At 49.5% G+C, this 11,895-nt stretch overlaps 5 protein-coding genes across 5 annotated transcripts; 2 read left to right on the top strand and 3 right to left on the bottom strand.

The window, feature by feature from the left end:
- Positions 1 to 1,852: 1,852 nt before the first annotated feature.
- TGAM01_v201044 (hypothetical protein) lies at positions 1,853 to 2,254 on the top strand (the record flags this gene model as incomplete). Its single annotated transcript, XM_018806726.1, has 1 exon — positions 1,853 to 2,254. The coding sequence occupies one exon, from the start codon at positions 1,853 to 1,855 to the stop codon at positions 2,252 to 2,254; it is 402 nt and encodes a 133-aa protein (XP_018660019.1).
- A 363-nt stretch (positions 2,255 to 2,617) lies between these two features.
- On the bottom strand, positions 2,618 to 3,525 carry TGAM01_v201043 (hypothetical protein; the record flags this gene model as incomplete). The annotated part of the gene is made up of 3 exons (XM_024548676.1): positions 2,618 to 2,784; positions 2,864 to 3,155; positions 3,232 to 3,525. The coding sequence occupies 3 exons, from the start codon at positions 3,523 to 3,525 to the stop codon at positions 2,618 to 2,620; spliced, it is 753 nt and encodes a 250-aa protein (XP_024406492.1).
- A 229-nt stretch (positions 3,526 to 3,754) lies between these two features.
- TGAM01_v201041 (ATP-dependent DNA helicase 2 subunit 2) lies at positions 3,755 to 8,648 on the top strand (the record flags this gene model as incomplete). Its single annotated transcript, XM_024548675.1, has 11 exons — positions 3,755 to 4,239; positions 4,303 to 4,363; positions 4,431 to 4,943; positions 5,001 to 5,392; positions 5,452 to 5,686; positions 5,731 to 6,183; positions 6,242 to 6,255; positions 6,860 to 7,289; positions 7,360 to 7,406; positions 7,465 to 8,151; positions 8,207 to 8,648. The coding sequence occupies 11 exons, from the start codon at positions 3,755 to 3,757 to the stop codon at positions 8,646 to 8,648; spliced, it is 3,759 nt and encodes a 1,252-aa protein (XP_024406491.1).
- A 344-nt stretch (positions 8,649 to 8,992) lies between these two features.
- On the bottom strand, positions 8,993 to 9,545 carry TGAM01_v201042 (mitochondrial import inner membrane translocase subunit TIM14; the record flags this gene model as incomplete). Its single annotated transcript, XM_018806723.1, has 3 exons — positions 8,993 to 9,131; positions 9,210 to 9,337; positions 9,495 to 9,545. 3 exons carry the CDS (start codon positions 9,543 to 9,545, stop codon positions 8,993 to 8,995), a joined length of 318 nt encoding a protein of 105 aa, XP_018660016.1.
- A 649-nt stretch (positions 9,546 to 10,194) lies between these two features.
- On the bottom strand, positions 10,195 to 10,804 carry TGAM01_v201040 (hypothetical protein; the record flags this gene model as incomplete). Its single annotated transcript, XM_018806722.1, has 2 exons — positions 10,195 to 10,593; positions 10,709 to 10,804. The coding sequence occupies 2 exons, from the start codon at positions 10,802 to 10,804 to the stop codon at positions 10,195 to 10,197; spliced, it is 495 nt and encodes a 164-aa protein (XP_018660015.1).
- Positions 10,805 to 11,895: the final 1,091 nt, after the last annotated feature.

Genomic DNA, 11,895 nt, shown 5'->3' with positions numbered 1-11,895 from the left:
TAAGCTGCAGCGTTGTATCCAAGAGGATCACTACAACGCTAATTTTAGTAAAGGAGGATTTTCATCATTCAATCAGCTTACTTCGACGAGCACGGGTGAGATTCGATTGCATTCTGTAGATTTGACGAATTTCGACAGAAAGGTATAGGGTAGGCGGCTGAAATCCTGCGACTTCGGAGGGAAAACTTCGGCGCCGAACGACGTCATTGTAGGGGGTAGCCTTCAACTTTTGACAGCGAACCACTACGCCGATGGCGTTTTGCTGTGGCGCAAAATACGAGGCATGGAAAGAGATTCAATGCTGGAATCAACCTCGGCTTATACGGACACCAGAATCCGGGGATCCTTTGATTCCGGGAACCAGGCATTGCGGGCAGCAGTTGACTTGAAGCCCAATATACTCGTTATACGGAGAACACGTAGTCAGTCTCCTTTGACGTTGGGCTATAAGTCGAGCGGGCGTGTGTATGGAGCAGAGGGAACTCTATGCCAATGGAAGTGATCGTGGGGTTATTGCTGTGTAATAGAATTCCTCCATCGAGATTTTCATCCGCTGAAGATTTTTAAAATGCATTATTAGACAGCTGCAGGATGTATAGCGGCCTTACTGGCATTCATGCATGGAGTAATGAAGCACTGAAAGCATGGGTCTTCCGTCACGGGAGTAGGCAGCATCCGATGAAGACCATCCAAGTCGTAGCAGCTGCATGTACTACTTGCTCTTGGGCGAAGTCTCATACATCGTCTACTCGGATGTGCAGTCGTCGCCCTAGGCAGCCTAAAGCTAGTGAGCCGATGATTAGACATCAATAGAGGCCTGAAGCATATAGGTAGTTAGCATTGGGCGTACGAGTTTCCTTAGCTTTTCAAAATACCGAAATTTGGTGATTCTGCTGCGTATATGCGGCATAACGTGTTCACCAGCTGAGGCCAGTGGGCTGCTTCATCTCGTATATAGCTGCGCCGCTAAAAAAGCACATCACTGCTCCTTTTCCATCTCATGATGTCCCTATTGTTCCTAGGAAAGCACCAGTCATAGGCTTGGAATATAGAAGGTGCTGAAATATTTGACACTATACAAGGGTCAAAACAATCCGAGTTTCGATACTGCTGCTCTTATCGGCAAAGCATCTCTAGTGCATTGGCCGATCGCCGTAGCCGATACAAAATGAAAAGGACCCTGGATCTACCAGTTAGGTGAATGAATGAGGCAAGGCGCGACCGAATTATGGATCCCGAGCGGCGCCAGCCCGGCCGAACCGAAGACGAAAACCCTGCCAGACAGGAGATAAGGCGGCGTTTTTGGAGTGCAGATCATAAGCAGAAACCGAGACTTTTTGCGCGACGCTCACGGTAAAAACTTCACCGGAGCTACGGGAAGAAGAACATCAAGTTGGGCCCGAGGCAAGGCAAAAGACGTTTACATCCGTGGCCCATGACGTGTTGGCTTATAGCACGTGTGCCAAATATCGCTTAGGTTTCATGAGAGAGCAAGACTCATCCAGCCTGATGGCGGAGACACTTGCTGCATGCATTTGTAAAAAATGGGCTATGCTAGAAGATTGGAGCTTGACTCGTGAGCTCCTGAGAGGCTACGATGAAGCACCGAGAAAAGTAGAATAAAATGAGGAGCTTCCCGGCAGACTAAAAAAAAAAAAGTCTTTGCCAGCTACAAATACTTGCTACTCTCCCATCTCTTCTACCTCTGAATACCTATTGAACTTGACGAGGCATACACTTATTCGCTACTACTTCGCGTAATAACTCTATATCCCTAGCGACGAAAGCCAGCATCTTACCTCGAACTTTACTTCCCGTCCTCTACGAGTCGCTAGACACCTTTACATTATCCATGGATACCAAGTCAACGAACCCTCGCCTGACCTCTGAGTCACTCAGTCTGTCCAGCGGCAGCAATTTTTCAACTCCCTCCGCTTCAGTCGTCTCAACTCCTACTTTAGAGGCTGGCGAGTTTATCGGCAGCATCCCACCCAAAGTCTCGACAAACCCTCTACCACCTCTTCTGCGAGACTATCCCCAGCCTGCCAAAGACATCGACGTGGAGGAGGCTCTTGAGCGCCAGCCCGGGAGATGGAGCCTTCAGGGACAGATGAAAGCAAATCAAAAGAGGGCACAAATTGCGGCATCGCGATCTGACGACAAGCAGCAGAAGACGAGGGACTTTGAGACGGCCAAGCGAGAGCTGCTGGCCTTTCACGAGGGCACGCTGCGGAATGCTTCTGGCAGGAAATGATCGACAATGGCGACGGCTACACTGACGAGTTTACGTCCACTTTGCAACGTTTGGTTCATATTTGCGTGGCGCAACGGTTGGCAGGATATTATACCCTTGACGAGCTTCAGACGGGCTACTGCGAGATAGAGCATCAGCAGGCTAGAGATATTTTTCGGGTTAATAAATTTGAATTCTTATGACGAATGTGCACCATGGGGCTTTTTGACTTGTACTGCATAACTACCTAGCGACGGTCCTTCTTCTACGGCACTTGAGTGGAGTTGGGCGTGAGTGTGGCTCAGGTCTACACCAATGAGCCATCAATGTCAATCGTAATGTATGTTCTGCGACATCTGCAGTTTGTATGATGCCGTTGAGATTCTACTGGAAGCGGCGACCCAGCGTGAAGCCATAAGCCAACAGGCCGAAGAAGCTGGTCAGGTTGAGGGACGCACTCAGGCCGTGCAGCATATCAAACTTGCGGTTCAGAGCCTTCATCTCAGCCGAAGCACCCTCCTTCTCGAACCACTCCTTTCCGTCTCGCTTGCCTGTCGGGTAGGGATGAAGGTTAGCGTTGGGCTCCAAAGACTCCTTGCGAAGCATTAGGGTGGAATAGTATGAAATCACCTTGTCCATAGCGTTCCTGCTCGACCTTGATAGTAGCGGGGAGAGCTACAAAGAGGTTGGCGAGGCTGCTGACAAAGGTGGCCGCGATGGGCACCAAGGTTCCCCACCGGTTTGCCGGCGCAAGGAAGCCGCTAATGCCACTGTGGGTGAGCAAAGATCCGGGAGTTGTAAGAGCAAGGACAGCAGCGCCGGCAGCTTGTAGGCCAAAATAGTAGGGCCACAGTTTGAATAGGACTTCCTGGAAGGTTTTGATGTCGACCGAGCGGATCATGACGACAGTGGTGATAAAGGTCTGCAACGGCGGGTTGTAAGCAATTGTACGGTTTCAATGGTCCAAGAATGTATAAGAAGAGGTATAAAAGCCATACGTGAAAGAAAGTTGTTCCCAAGACGGTGCCGTAACTGAGTCGTTGAGCGCCGGAGCCTAGCATCAGCTCATCATGTACTTGGGCAGGGACCCGGAATGGAGCACCCACGATATAATGTGGTACGGGGCCACAGAAGCAATAATTGAGCCAGCCATTGTTGCGTTTTCTTCCAGAGAGAACCGACACCAAAGACGGATGAAAGGAGCAAAATACCGCAGGCTGAGGTGATACGCGGGTCAACTTCTTAAGTGTTTGAGCCTGTCGCAGCCGAATCCTACCTTGCCCGACATGCATGCCGATCACGTGGTGTCGCGATACCTGCGCGCCTGTACTCCACCAACGCTCGTCTGCCTAAAGCTTGAGCGAGGGGCGGGCCTATCAGCTGCTGCTATAAATAAGGGCTGATTGATTAATGTGTGGAATGGCATAGACAACGAATTGATGATTTTACACTTTTTCTTTTTTCTTTCTTCTCACCCCCTTTCTGCCTTTAATTGAAACGAGATTGCTGAGCTCGGTCAGGATGGCGGATAAGGAATCGACCGTTTTCATCATTGACCTCGGCGCGTCCATGAAAGCCGCCAATGGAGGGCGCAAGGAGTCAGATCTCGACTGGAGCATGAGCTATGTGTGGGACAAGATCAGCAACGTCGTGGCCTCGAACCGCAAGACTCTGTGTGTTGGCGTTGTGGGACTCAGAACCGACGAGACCAACCATACTCTGGCCGAAGATGGTTACGATCACATCTCCATCTTGCAACCGCTGGGGCCAATATCCATGTCCGGCCTGAAGTCTCTGCAGCCCAAGATACAGCCGAGCAAGACCACGGAAGGCGACGCCATATCGGCCATTGTGATTGCAGTCGATATGATTGACACTTTCACCAAGAAGAACAAGTGGAAGCGGCAGATATGTCTCGTTACAGACGGTCAAGGCGAGATAGACCCGGATGATATCGGTGATATTGCGCGGAAGATAAAGGACTCGAATATTGAGTTGACTGTCCTGTGAGTTGAAGAGGCATTTCATGGCCAGGATCTTTGCAATTTTGGTGCTGACTATCGTACAAGGGGTGTTGACTTTGATGCTCCTGACTACGGCTATAAAGAAGAAGACAAGCCAGCGATAAAGGTATTGAAGATAATACCGTCTTGACGCTGAATACCCTCTTCACACCTGTTTCTAACGTCTGAATCAGAAACAAAATGAAGAGACTTTAAAAAAGCTCGTGGACGGCTGCGGTGAAGACGCCAGATTCGCCTCCATTGTCGAAGCTATTGATGACATGAATGAGCCACGAGCAAAACCAGTCAAGCCATACAAGACATACGATGGCACACTGACTTTGGGAGACCCAAAAAACGCCCCCGCAGTTTTTGAAGTCCGCGTTGAAAGATATTTCAAAACTCATCTCGCTAGGCCGGTAACAGCCAGCACTGTGGTAGTCAAAGAGGAGCAAGCTGGGCCTTCGCAGGCGGCAGATGATGAGCAGATGGACGGGGTAGAACTCACAGCCGTCAAGCAGTCCAGGACATACAAAGTCAACGACCCAGATGCCCCCGGCGGTAAGCGTGATGTTGAGTTTGAAGCTCTGGCCAAGGGGTACGAATACGGCAGGACAGCCGTGCACATTAGCGAGTCTGATCATAACGTTACCAAACTGCAGACGCAGAAAAGCTTCAAAATTATTGGATTTATACCGAAAGAAAAGGTAATTTACAATATTTTTTCCATATTTCTGATCGGGCTTCTGCTGACTATCTCGTAGTATGAGCCGCTTCTTAACCTCGGCGAGTCATGTGTTACTATTGCAGCCAAATACGACGAGAAGTCGGAACTAGCATTCAGCTCTCTAGTATGGGCGCTGTCAGAGCTTGATTCCTACGCTGTGGCCCGTCTTGTGACGAAAGACGAAAAGGATCCTATAATGGTGCTGTTGATGCCATATTTGGAGCCTAATTATGCTTGCCTCTATGACGTCCCTCTACCCTTTGCAGAGGATGTTAGGTCGTACCAGTTTCCTCCCCTGGACAGAGTTGTTACTGTTAGCGGCCAAACAATCACCAAGCATCGCCTATTGCCATCAGATGAACTCAACCAGGCGATGAGCGACTATGTGGATGCCATGGACATTTCCAACTATGGCATTGACCAAGAGGGGTAAGCATTGTACCGTTGCTGTCGATGTTCTGATGTGCTAATTTACCTCGTTTTATCAGAGAGCCAGCTGAATATGCCACCATTGACGAGATTTACAACCCTGCAATACATCGCATCAATCATGCAATCAAGCAGCGGGCAGTCCACCCGGAGAGACCTGTGCCCGAAATACCGCCTGTCTTGCTCAGATTCGCAGCGCCTCCGACAGAACTAGTAGAGACTGTCCAGGCTACGATTGACTCCCTAATTAAAGCTGCAGACGTGAAGAAAGGCGAGTATACTGTTCACTCTCTGGTTTTGAGATTTTCCTCGCTAACATTTCTGCAGTGCCACCCAAGGCTAAGGGCAAGCGCCAAAGGGAAACCGTTAAGCCCATCTCAGGCCTGGATGTGGACGCTCTGTTAGGAGGAGAGAAGAAGGAATCAATCAGCCCCGAGAATGCAATTCCCGATTTCAAACGGGCCTTGAACTCGTCAGAAGAAGTCGAGCAGATTGCTGATGCGACAAAGCAAATGGGAGCAATTGTGCAATCTCTCATCACGGACAGCTTTGGAGACAACAAATACGCCCAGGCAATGGAGAGCATCGGTGTAATGAGGGAAGAGCTGATAAATCTGGAAGAGCCCGGCCAGTACAATGAATTTGTGCGAGACTTGAAGAAGAAACTGCTCTCTGGAACTCTGGGTGGCGATCGACGGGATTTCTGGTTCAAGATGCGATGGGCGAAACTGGGCTTGATCATCCAGAGCCAGTCAGAGGCATCTACGGTTACCCTTGAAGAGGCAGATGAGGTGAGTAGTGCAGCTGACTGCCAGTCTGGTGACTGTTGTTTGCTAATTTGTGGGACAGTTTTACAAGTCGAGGTGAAGATCGAGGGCCAAAAGTGTCATGTGTTTAGCCAAGGTTCATAGGTACAGGATAAATATGGTATCGTGTAGGCAGATTATATACCACCAAAAGGCTGAAAATGTGTTTTAAAAAAGGGAGAGCAAGAGTTATTTGTAGTCTATGATTATGATGAAGCATAGGTAGGAAGAGCAGCAGAGAGAGCCAATCTTGTGTCCTGGCTGCAATAAAGCAACGACGTGTTTGCTGTTTATTTTGGCGATACTTTCAGCCTCAAACCGGGCAACCACCGCAAAAAATGATATCTATTTTCACCATTTGAGCGTTTGCATTTTGTCTTCTTCTCTGATGATACCCATCCCGTCATAGTTGCTGATGTTTGCTACCGTCCAATTTTCTCTCTCCTAGCAGTGTGTGACCTGCTGCACGCAGCCGTCAACAACGCCTGCCTAACCTGCCACAGCCAATTTACCCAATTGGCGGCCCGCCAGTTTCTTTTCACCTTGTCCTTCACTCTGACCGCCCACCGCACTTTCTTAAATTTTTCTCCTTTTCAAGCCTGTTTGCAAACTCTTTCTGTCTCCTTTAATTCTCCCACGCTCATCCACTTTTCATTCACAGTTTCTCCATCATAGCGACTTCATACCTTCCCTCAACTGGTCAAAAGCCCAACAGCTTCAACATGCCTGGCTTGCCACTCGAAGCTCGCTTGGAGAAGCTTAGAAGCCTTGGAGTCAGCCTTGAGTATGGCGAGCATGTGCGAGATGAGGTCAACTCTGAAGATGAATTTCCCACCGTGGTGCCGCCGCAAGAAGTGGGCAAGGATGCTGTCCCATACGATGCTGGCCACGATGCTTGGAATTCCACTACCCATCTGCCGACAAAGAAGCAGACTAAGCGCGAGGAGAGTAAAGAGTTACCTCCTCTGGTATCCCTAGATTGTTCGAATTTCATCACCGGAGAGCCTGCAGAGGAAAATATCGACTTTTGCTCCTGGAGAGTCATCCAGACTTATCCCGATCACTTCATTGGCAAGGCAAACGGACCTCGGGTACGTACTGACTTTGTTGTCGTCAAGGAACAGGCAAGGAAGAGTAATGCACAGCTGACGCAAAATACAGGCCAAGCCATTCTTTGACAAGATTCTTGAGGGCAGAGTCTGGGACTTGTAAGTGCTGCCGGAAATCGTCGCTCTTTTCGAGGCGCATGTTTTAATATTATAACAGTTTCTATGTTTATCATCCTGAGAAGCCTGCCGAGAAGCCTCGGGTGATGGTACCCACGGTCCAGTTTGAAGGCTTCCTACGAAGCGTCAATAGGGAACTCGGAACCGGTCTTACAATTCCGGGAGGAACGAATCAAGATCGCTTCTATATGAGGTTTGGTCAGGGAGGCACTCCACGGCCTCGATATCTAAAGAGATCGCGGGATCAGAAAACCTTCGAAGTGGACAGATTTCCCGATTTTCAGCAAGAAGATCGGGACAACTTCCTAAAGGCACATGGCGCCCTTCAGCAAGACTGGGAAACCCTTTGGGGCATGATGGCACCAAAGCCCGCTTCCGCAGACAAGAAGAATAATAAGTCGAGAAAGGCCGCCCAAAGCAAACTGGACCGAGAACGAATGCTTCACGAGACTCAGGACTTTCTTCATCTGCGGGGTAGCAGCACTCGCACAGGTAAAGATGTTGTTTTTGTTTGCATGGACGTTGAAGCAATCGAGATGCCGCCGAATCCCATTTCTGAGATTGGATTAGCCATCTTGGATGTCAGAAGCCTCAATGGCGTGAAACCAGGGCCCACTGGCAAAGATTGGTGGCAGTTCATCAAAGCTTACCATCTACGAACCAAAGAATACTCGGGCCTCGTGAACCATCGCTTCGTTCGTGGATGTCCCAGCTACTTCGATTTCGGGTATTTATCACGCTGCCCAGTCGTCATATGACCTACTGCTAATGGATTGAAACAGAAAGAGTACTTTCCCGGAAGAGTGTGAACTTCCCGAGGCGATCGAATCCGTCTTGAAGCCCTATATCAAGGACAAGCGTAAGCTAGTATTTGTCGGCCACGATGTTCGCCAGGATATCAAATACCTCTCAAGCGTAGGTTTTGAAGTGCTGGCACTTCAGGGCCTCATTGAGCAGCTAGACACAAAAGAGATCCACCAGGCTTGGAGAGCGTCTGAGCAAGGAAAGGGACTTCATCACGTTCTCAACGACTTGCTTATTCAGAGCAAACATCTGCATAACGCTGGCAATGACGCCGTGTTCACTCTCCGCGCCCTCATCGGCGTTGCCATTGAGGCCATTAGAGAGAAGGAAGTAAAGGCGAAAGGAGAAGAATACACACCGGCTCTGCTGGGCGTGCAGCAACAACAGAAACTGGAGAATGAGGATGATCCCTGGGCATAACGGTCTTGAGTTGAGAATTACCGTTTTTTCTTTCTTTCTTCTTTGGTTTGAGTTGGAAGCCGCAAATCTGCTATGTAGCTAGTCCTCCCCTCTAAATCTTACAACCACTTTACCAGCGTGTTGCTTTAGATAGCATTCTCAAATTCAGCCCGCCAACCCACCAACGCCATCGCTATGGAAAACGAATATCGTACAAGGCATATACACACCGGCTACTCCGGTTCTTTTCCCCCTTTACCAACGCGGCGGTGTCGTGACCTCGGTGCTCTATATTAAATACGCTACATCGTGGGGTATGCGGCCGTTTCGTTGTGATCGTTGCAGTCTACTCATTGCAGTCTGGCTCATGTAGTTTTATCCAGTAGCTCTTTCGCCTCATTGACTTTTGTCGCCAAGTACGGACTGCCGCCTCGATCGGGGTGGTTCAAGAGCATGAGCGTCCGGTGCGCCTTGCGAACTTTGTCTTTGGAGATGGATCGCTCACTGCACGAATTCGCATTAGCATCATTCATGTCGTTTTTGTAGCTGCACATTTTTATCGGAAGAGGTTTCAAAGCATACTTTAGCGATAGGATGAGCGAGGCTTCCTTCTTGGTCATTCGGGGCTCGAAGCCGCCCTTGTAAAAAGCTTTGCCCATGGCGCCGATGCCGCCGCGGGAGCGACGAAGGGCGACGAAACCGGCTCGGCCCTGAGAGATGAAGTGTCAGTTTGCTTTCGTCTTGTTTCTTTTGCATGTATTACGTGTGGTCGTATCGTGATAGGTATGCGAGGGATGTGGAATGCGCTCTTCTGGCGCTTATACGGAAGAGTTGTTGGAAAGATTTCTGTGAGAGGAGGGAACGTACGAGGAATGCGGCGACGGCGACACCAGCGCCCCAGGCCATTACTGATGCCATTGTGTGGAAGGAAATGGATTTGTCTTGTTTGAAAAAGAAAGAAGTTGTGTATTATGGGCTTGGAAAATTGGTTGATTCTTTGGTGTTTCCGGCTTTCGGGCGATGGACTGCGGCGCAGAGTGGGTTTTGGATGCGGGTGATGCGAATGGAAAGTTTTACAGAGTTGCCGAGCGGGAGATGTGTTTTTCCGGTCCCGGGGAGCTGGGCTGGCATGCCATGGAGGGGGAGGATTGATTGGCTGATGGGATTGGAATTCGACTTACTGTGTTTTCGATATTGATCTTCGTTTTAATTGAAATGATCTTCAGGATAATGGAGATTTGGGTTCTATAAATAAAGATTGAAACGTTTTTGATTGTCGGTGATTTGCGGCGCTACTATATGGTTAGATAGGTTTGGTAAGCGGCTCTAACTGGACGGCTGTCTGCCATGGGTCAACCGTGCTTTGTTCTAGACGTGTAGACGATACATTGCTATAGGTAGTAGGCTGTGTACCTAGGTAGGTAATTGGTATATGGTATTTCTTCATTAAATCATAGAGTCTCCATCTATTCTAGAGCTCGGGTGTCGTAATTCTGCGCCTAACAGTCTTCAGGGCCTCGAAACCCAATCTCAGTCACAGCAGTTCATCACACATCCACGAAAACCATCATGGCTCCTCTTCCTCCTCCTCTTTCCGCTGATGTTGGTGTGCCCTCTGAGGAGGCCTCAACGCGCCCTCAACCGCCTCCTTAATCTGCTTGTCCAGCTCAGCCGCCTTGCCCTTCTCTTCTTCCTGCTGCTGCCTCTCGTGCTCAGCAGCCTGCTCCGCGTTGAAGTTGCCCGCCCCACCGCGTCCCGACCAGCCTGCCCGGTGAGGCTGCGGATGCCTCTTCAGGCGTGATGCCACCGCGGCGCCCGTCTCGTCTGCGAGCTGGCCCTGGCTCTGCGCGGCCTGCACTGGGTCCGCGAAGTTGCCGGCGCCTCCACGGCCTGCCCTTGCGGATCCTTGCGATGGGGCCGGAGACGGGGCGGAGGCGATGGCCTTCAGTCGTTGCGCTTCGAGGTCCTATAAAACAAGAGAAAGAAACAGATTGGTTAAGGGCAGCTCTCCTTTGGGATGGGACGGAACAAGACAGATTGTCAAGGGATGCGCTAAATATCAGGTAGGTTGTAGTATTTACTTTGGCTGCCTCTGCTGCCTGCTTTGAGGAAACATAATTGCCTGCTCCACCGCGACCGACTTTGCTATAAGTATCTACCTCTACCTCCTGAGGCATCTCCAAAAAAGTAGACACTCGGTCTTTTGCCAAAGGGGTATGAAGAAAAGGAGGGGTGTGAAGAAAGGATTAGGGCTATAACAAAAGTAAAAGAAACTCCCTCAAAAGTAGACAATAGCGGGTTCGTCGTTTTTTCTTTCTCTTCCTTCTTTGAGAAATTACGTACACGTACTTTTGAGAAGGAAAAGCCCCGAGCAGGTTTTTTTAAGGTTGCCCTGGTCAGGGCGTGATGCTAAAAAAGAGGCTTCGCTGACGTCACGGTGAAAATTTTGGTGGATACTCGCAATGACGTAGGTAAGAAAGAGTCCCAGAAACGGCAACTGTGCTGAGAATAATTTGGCGCGTTTCGAAACTTTTATTTGCTCTCTTTCTCTTCTCTTTGGTTTCACCCCCCCTGGCAAAATAAAAAGTTTGACCTGCAGTAAGAGAAAGTATGTGATCGACAGGTGCATTGTAATCCAAACACCAATAAGCCTTGCCAAAATATGACAGCTGTAGCTGTAGGCACAGAGTCTGTAGTTAGCGGCCATGTGGATCGTCAAGCCCTATCCACAGCCTTTTTGAAACAATTGACTGTCATCGAGAAATTGACTGTCATCGAGGAATACCGATCGTCTGTGGTCCCAGTTAATTGATTCAACAAGGGCTCGGTGGCCCTCTTTTGGCTCATGTGCAATAAGTGGACTGCGGCATTGGCATCAGAGAGGCCAACATATAGGAAACGATTGAACATCGTGCAAATCAAAGCATTCTCCAACAAGAGAGCCGTCGTATTCCGTAATCTGAAAAGAGAAAACACACCCCCAGCATCGAAGCACTAAAGCGTATAGTATCCGCGCACCCATCCGGAAGTGGCGGACGGCTGCCGCTCACGAGCCTACAGCCGTGCCTGCGCCTTCGAACTTTGTTCGGCTTCCATGGAATCATCTAATGTAGACGCCAATTCTATGTTGGAAAAATCGCAGGGGTGAGCATGATACGTGTACATTGTACACTAATTGATCAGCAACTGGAAACGGCCTCCGTTCCCTCCGAGAGGCCACGAATGAGAACAGAAGAAGATGAACTGCCGCGCCAGCGTCAGAGTAAAA

The sequence above is a fragment of the Trichoderma gamsii genome, assembly GCF_001481775.2.
Source record: "Trichoderma gamsii strain T6085 chromosome Unknown Scaffold_3.2, whole genome shotgun sequence".
In the NCBI taxonomy this organism is placed as follows: Eukaryota; Fungi; Ascomycota; class Sordariomycetes; order Hypocreales; family Hypocreaceae; genus Trichoderma; species Trichoderma gamsii.
The sequence above is the reverse complement of the archived record's forward strand: the minus strand, read 5'-3'. Positions and strand labels throughout refer to the sequence as shown.